Source organism: Primulina eburnea, unplaced genomic scaffold (genome assembly GCF_022965805.1).
Source record: "Primulina eburnea isolate SZY01 unplaced genomic scaffold, ASM2296580v1 ctg575, whole genome shotgun sequence".
NCBI classification, from domain to species: Eukaryota; Viridiplantae; Streptophyta; class Magnoliopsida; order Lamiales; family Gesneriaceae; genus Primulina; species Primulina eburnea.
Genome location: NW_027331361.1, coordinates 152,204 through 159,930, shown reverse-complemented (window position 1 = coordinate 159,930; position 7,727 = coordinate 152,204). Strand labels below are relative to the sequence as shown.

General features: G+C 40.9%; 1 protein-coding gene across 1 annotated transcript; it reads right to left on the bottom strand.

Moving 5' to 3' along the window:
- Nucleotides 1-2,673: 2,673 nt before the first annotated feature.
- LOC140821474 (uncharacterized) lies at nucleotides 2,674-7,298 on the bottom strand. Its single transcript, XM_073181969.1, is given in 7 exon segments — nucleotides 2,674-2,691; nucleotides 2,738-2,884; nucleotides 3,032-3,800; nucleotides 3,933-4,566; nucleotides 5,014-5,260; nucleotides 5,687-5,740; nucleotides 5,742-7,298. Coding segments are annotated over 7 exon segments (3,366 nt in total). The 5' UTR covers nucleotides 7,239-7,298.
- Nucleotides 7,299-7,727: the final 429 nt, after the last annotated feature.

Below are 7,727 nucleotides of genomic sequence, written 5' to 3'. Positions count from 1 at the left end.
TCTTCCCTGTCGAAGAACCGTGGGCTCTGATACCATAAAAACTGTCACACCCTTACTCTATACTTAGCATAATTACCATAATCAAAATAGGATTTGAATGATATAACTATATTATGAATCAAATCAACAAGGGGCATCACTTTGACGGTTTGTAAAAATTTTGGCATGATGTCCCTATATTTTGTATAAGCCCAAACCAAGCAACAACATTTACATATACATAGACACAAACTCAACTCAAGCAACAACATCAACCCATATATATATAATCGTATTCTTACACACAAACATATTCTGTACCATCATACCCCTAGACATAAACATTGTAAAACTTGTTTCAAACCCTGACATTCAATTCATTATAATACATATGCGGAAGCTATACAATAAGAAGCCCGGTTCTTGTCGAGGTGAGGCACGTCACTAGCATCCATTGGCGAACCGGCATCCTACGCATCTTCACTACCTGATCCTGTAATACATGAGCTACATGAGTTTATAAACTCAATAAGTTGGCACTTGTACGTATCAATATGCATAGAAGGAACATACGTATCAAGTCGTGATCAACAATGAATCTTAAAAACATGTCATACCGTAGCATATATTCAATGTTCATTTTTGTACTTGAGCCTCATTAGTTGACCTGTACTACCGTGCTTGCTTTATTATATAGCTACTACTGTGTTGGACGTCAGGGAGCAACCTTTGGCATCCCCACGCCCCATGAACATATATTGGCCAATAGCTTTGATGGACTTAAAACCACCCATGATGTCAACAAGCTCTATATCATGTAAAAATCAGTCATTTTCCTTTCATGTTCATGTTCTTGTTCTTGACATAGCACCCATCTTCAATATTCATGAGTTCCTTACATATTTAATACATAACAATGGAATATGGTGCTATGTTTTTATCAATAAACATACTAACAAAGTACATATATCAATAGACAATGAGATGCATTTGAAATTCATAATATTACTCATGTATTACTTCAAGAACATGCCAACTTACCGTCCAAGTGTACGAATACTTGTTTGGGACGATATTTATCAGTCCTATGCTGTCAATAAACCAATAGTTCAGTTACTATTTCTATACAAGGTGAAATTTACCCCTATACATGTAGAACAACTAAAGGAGAAGAAAACTTACACCCTTAGGAAGCTCTTGGAATGGACAACTAAGTTTTAACCTCAAAATGATGAAAGGAATGAAGAAGGAAGCTTTTGGGAGAAAGAAATCTTGTTTTCCCTCGAGTTCTTGCTGGTAAAGTGGAGAAGGAATGGTTGGAATGGCTTAGAAATTCGATACTTATCCTTGTACAGACTGTCGGCGCATATGCGCGACATTCTGGGCGCATATGCGCGACCCTTACTGCCCTCCCGGCGCACATGCGCGAATTCTGGCGCATATGCGCGCTACATTCTGCCCCAAAACTCATTTTTAACTTCCGAATTAGCAAAAGTGGTCAACATGAAAGTTGTAGCCCTATGTGTTTTCTTGAATCTCCCCAAATTTCAGGTCATTTGGAGGTCTGAGTAAACAATTATGCCCATTCTCCCAACATGTGTCAGTGCAGGAACAACAAAACACACGACACACTTCGAGTCACTTTTGACTCATCTTCCCTAATGATTTGAACAAAACCCAAAACGTGAAAGTTGTAGCATTATGTCTTAGCTTTCTAATGGTTATGGCCTCACCCAATTTGGATCAATATTGATATGAATCTTGTCACGAATAAATAGCAAACACGATTAAAAATAAATCGCACCCTCTATTCAATTACGATATTAAGATTCGTGTGTTTTTCCCGTTCTTTTGAATCAAGTAATATGTGATATTCACCTCTAAACTAGCAAGAGTTTAGCAACAAATAAACACGAGGATAAACAATCGATAACTATACGAACCTTCGAAGAACTTTGCCTACGACAATCCGCACAAGCAACGATCGACAAACGCCACAAAGTTAAAAACTTTGATAAGTTTGATTTGATTTGACAAAGCTTGGCTTTGAAAAGTTGAGAGAAATTCTCAAAAGTTTTGATAAACTCAAAATAAAATATGTATTGTGTGTAATTTTTCGTCCAACATAGTCAATATATCAAAAGATACCATGCAATCTAGTGTCCCAAAATAATAAAACTCTAGAAAAGGAAACAAATCCGCGCAGAAAACGCTAGGCACGGACCCCGTGCAGACCTCCGTGTCTGGGTCCGTGTACATACTGTACTAATCTTCAATCTGGATCAAAGGACACGGACCCCGTGTTCACCTCCGTGTACGGGTCCGTGTAGGCACTGTATTCGCCAACTTCAAAGGGCACGGACCCCGTGCCTGGGTCCGTCTCCAGGTCCGTGGAGCCACTGTAAAAACCCTCCCCAGCTTGTGAAGGACACGGACCCCGTGTGCAGGTCCGTGTACTGGTCCGTCCAGACTCGGTAAGCAACACCAATGTTTGAACGACTTTCCGTTGGCCTCCAAACGTACTCCCATGCATCGCGACCTCTTCAGGCTTACTCATGACTCCTTGTAGCGCCTCCTTGAATCTCTTTAGTCGACCCCTCGTGATTGGTCCCTCCGGCAACTGCAAAGGATCCCATGCTTTCCTTGGGACGTCCACGTTCGCATCATCCTCCCCTTCTTGAAAAGGATTTGTCCTCAAATCTTGCTCATCACCTACATCAAACAACGATAAATCACTAACATTAAATGTAGAACTTACGTTGTACTCACCTGGCAAGTCGAGTTTGTAGGCGTTGTCATTGATCCTCTCAAGTACTTGAAATGGTCCATCGCCCCTAGGTAATAGCTTTGAGCATCGCTTCTCCGGAAACCTCTCCTTCCTCAAGTGTAGCCACACCCAATCGCCCTTCTCGAATACCACCTTCTTTTTCCCCTTGTTAGCTTGCTTAGCATATTGCTCATTTCGCTTCTCAATATTGGCTTTTACCTTCTCATGCAAACTCCTAACGAATTCAGCCTTCTTTTTACCGTCTAAGTTTAACCTTTCACTCACAGGTAAAGACATCAAATCCAACGGAGTCAAAGGATTAAAACCGTATACAATTTCAAATGGTGAATAGCTAGTAGTAGAATGCACACAACGATTATAAGCAAATTCAACAAATGGCAAGCAATTTTCCCAATTCTTTAAGTTCTTCTTGAGAATAGCACGTAATAAAGTTCCTAACGTCCTATTAACTACCTCAGTTTGACCATCAGTCTGAGGATGACAGGTCGTAGAAAACAGTAATTTAGTGCCAAGTTTAGCCCACAGTGTTTTCCAGAAATAACTTAGGAATTTAACATCACGGTCCGACACAATGGTCCTAGGCATGCCATGTAGCCTAACAACTTCTCTAAAGAATAGGTCCGCAATATTAGATGCATCATCAGTCTTGTGACAAGCAATGAAGTGTGCCATTTTAGAAAACCTATCCACAACAACAAATATAGAGTCCCTCCCCTTCTTTGTCCTAGGTAATCCCAAAACAAAGTCCATAGATATATCAACCCAAGGTTCGCTAGGGACGGGAAGTGGTGTATATAATCCATGTGGTAGTGTCCTAGACTTAGCTTGTCTACAAGTTATGCACTTCTCACAAATACGCTCAACATCACGTTTCATGTGTGGCCAATAAAAATGTTCATGCAATGCACTTAAAGTTTTAGCCACCCCAAAGTGTCCCATTAGTCCACCCCCATGTGCCTCCCTAACAAGTAATTCACGAATCGATGACTTGGGAATGCACAATCTATCCTCTCTAAACAAGAAACCTTTATGCAAGTAGAATTTATCATGTGGACCATGCATACAAGTTTCAAACACTTCCTTAAAATCATCATCTAGCACATACAACTCTTTAACAAGTTCAAACCCCAATATTTTAGATTCCAAAGTAGAGAAAAGTACATACCTCCGTGATAGTGCGTCGGCCACTACATTTTCCTTACCTTGCTTATACTTGATCATGTAGGGGAATGTCTCTATGAAGGCCACCCACTTAGCATGCCGCTTGTTCAGCTTTTGTTGCCCCTTGAGGTGCTTTAGAGACTCATGATCCGTATGAATCACAAACTCTTTAGGCCTCAAGTAGTGCTGCCACGTCTCAAGAGTCCTCACAAGTGCATAGAACTCCTTGTCATACGTGGGATAGTTCAGCGCTGCCCCATTGAGCTTCTCACTAAAGTACGCCACCGGCCTTCCTCCTTGCATCAACACGCCACCAATACCTACACCTGAAGCATCACATTCAATTTCAAAAGTATTAGCAAAATCAGGTAACACAAGTAAAGGAGCATTAATTAATTTTTGCTTGATAATATTAAAGGACTTCTCTTGCTCCTCGCCCCAATAGAATGGAACGTTCTTCTTGATGACCGCCGTCATCGGTGCCGCCAATGTGCTAAAATCCTTTACAAACCTCCTATAGAAGCTTGCAAGACCATGAAAGCTTCGAACTTGACCAACAGTAGTAGGCGTTGGCCAATCTCGAATGGCACTTACCTTGTCTTCATCAACTTGTATACCTTGTGAACTCACAACGAAACCAAGAAACACAAGTTTGTTTGTACAAAAATCACACTTCTTTAAGTTAGCATACAAATTTTCAGCCCTTAATGTGATTAGTACAAGTTTCAAGTGTTGAACATGCTCTTCAAGATTCTTGCTATACACTAGGATATCATCAAAGTAAACCACAACAAATTTACCTATATGTGCACGCAAGACATGATTCATTAACCTCATAAAGGTGCTAGGTGCATTAGTTAAACCAAAAGGCATAACCATCCACTCATACAACCCATATTTAGTTTTGAAAGCAGTTTTCCACTCATCACCTTCTCTCATCCTAATTTGATGGTAGCCACTCCTCAAATCAATTTTGCTAAAAATGCAAGAACCATGCAATTCATCTAACATATCATCTAGTCTAGGTATGGGATGCCTATACTTAATGGTTATGTTATTGATTGCCCTACAATCTACACACATACGCCATGAGCCATCTTTCTTAGGGACTAGCAAAACAGGCACCGCACAAGGTGACATGGACTCACGCACATAACCTTTATCTAATAACTCACTTACCTGCCTTTGAAGCTCCTTAGTCTCCTCCGGATTGCTCCTATAAGCTGGACGGTTCGGCAAGGCACTCCCGGGCACCAAATCAATTTGGTGCTCAATTCCCCTCAATGGTGGTAAGCCTTGAGGTAGCTCCTCCGGAAATACATCGTCAAATTCCTGCAATAGTGAAACAACAATGCTCGGAAGGGATCCGGCTATATCACTTGTGTTAAGGAGGATCTCCTTGTAAAGAATTAACACAAGTGGCTCATGTGTGTGCAACAAGTGTTTTACCTCACCTTTTTGGGCCATATAAGAATTCTTTTTGGCCTCTTTCCTCTCTTTTTCTTTTCCCTCATTTTCTTTCCTCTCTTTTTTTGTTTTTGTGGCTATCTCACTCTTTTGATCACTCTTTTTTTCAGCCACTTCATTTTTGTTTTCAAAGGCCATCTCACTTTTTAGTTCACTCTTTTTTTCGGCCTCATCTCTCTTTTTCTTTTTCAAGTGGTCCTCCAATACTTGCTTTGGGGACAATGGAAGTAGGACAACAGTTTCTTTTTTCAAGACAAACGAGTACTTATTTTTGAACCCATCGTGAGTCACTCGCCTATCAAATTGCCATGGCCTACCCAACAAGATATGACAAGCATGCATAGGGCACCATGTCACACAAAACCTCATCTTTGTACTTCCCAATTGAGAATGACACTAGAACTTGCCTATTAACCCTCACTTCCGCACAATCGTTCAACCATTGAAGCCTATATGGTTGAGGATGTTTTATTGTAGGCAACCCCAATTTTTCAACCATCTCAACACTAGCCACATTGGTGCAACTACCCCCATCGATGATTACATTGCACACCTTACCATTCACAAAACATCTAGTGTGGAACAAGTTCTCTCTTTGGTTAACTTCCTCATCTTTGACTTGGGCACTCATGATTCGCCTAGTCACTAGAGCTTCTCCTACAACCGCCCCATATCCCTCATCGGGATCCTCCAACTCCGGCATATCATCATCACTACCCTCGCCATCCCCCTCACTTTGAGACTCATACTCACCATAATCATTTAAGAACATGACTCTCTTATTAGGACAATCACTAGAAATATGACCCATCCCTTGACACCTAAAACATCTAACATCTCTAGAGCGATTAGAAGGAGTTTCAGATTTACCTTGGACTCCTTGCTTAGGCGCCTCTTGTTTGGTCTCAAATTTGGGCTTGGCCACCACTTTGTTCTCCTCACGCTTCCCCACATTTGATCTCCAAGAAGATGATGCACCTCCGGTTTGATTGGTGCGGCCAACTCCTCGCCTCTTGAGTTGTTGCTCCACCTTTATGGCCATTTGCACCATCTCGTCTAGATCTAAGTAGTGCCGAAGCTCCACTTGATCTTGGATCTCCCTGTTCAAACCACAAAGAAAACGAGCCATAGTTGCTTCATTATCCTCCTCAGTATTTGCCCTAATCATGAGTACTTCCATCTCCTTATAGTAGTCCTCAACACTCTTCAACCCTTGCCTCAAAGTTTGTAACCTCTTAAACATCTCCCTATAGTAATGGTTAGGCACAAACCTCTTCCTCATTACACTCTTCATCTCATCCCAAGATTCAATAGGCCTCTCATTATACTTTCTTTTAGTGGTCACTAATTGATCCCACCAAATGAGAGCATAGTCTAAGAATTCAACCACCGCCAACCTCACCTTCTTTTGTTCGGAGTAGTGGTGACATGCAAATACGAACTCTACCCTCTTTTCCCATTCTAGGTACGCCTCCGGGTCAGATTTCCCATGGAATGAAGGGATCTTCATCTTAATGCTACCCATGTGACCATCTTCCCTAGTCTCCTCATATCTACCCCGCATGGCTTCCCTTCTTCCTCTACCAAATCCTCTATCTCTCCCATTCCTACCCCAATTCTCATTTTGACTCTCATCGCCTCCTCCTAGATCATACTCCTCATCATCTCTACCCAAATCTCTAGGCTTAGGTTTACCCCCACTAACACTAACCTCAAGTTTACCCAACCTCTCATGCAACGACTCCATTTGGGTCGCCATCGCTCTACTAAAATCCCCAAACAACGCATCTAGATGAGCTTTGGACACCCCCGAATTCGAACTATCTCCTACCTCCCTCTCCATTTAATTTCAAAGTTGTACCTGCAAGAAAAGGTTAGTAGAAATAAAATAATCCTCACCCAAATGCTCACGATCACTCCAAAGAAATTCACTCGTCTTTTACCTCTTTATTTGTATGCTCACAACAAATACTCACCGTTCACTCCAAAGAAAAGTCACTCTCACTCAAGTGTATCACTCGAATTTTGAAAGCTCTCTTGGAAGTGCTCAAGCTTTGTATTGTGGGTATATCAAACAATCAAAGTTCAAACTTGTGAACAAATGCGACCGACTCACTTGGACTGTGTAGACAAGAAATTCGAATATAGGAAATTTTTTTTTTTTTTTTTTTGACTGTGTGAGACAATTGAATATGACTCTATGAAGACAATAGAACAATATATCAAAAAGAAATAATGGTGAATTTTCGGAATTTTTGTACTCTTTTTTTTTTTTTTTTTTTTTTTTTTCCTCTTTGAATTCCGAAAATTCAAAAAAAAAAGGACTCAAAAT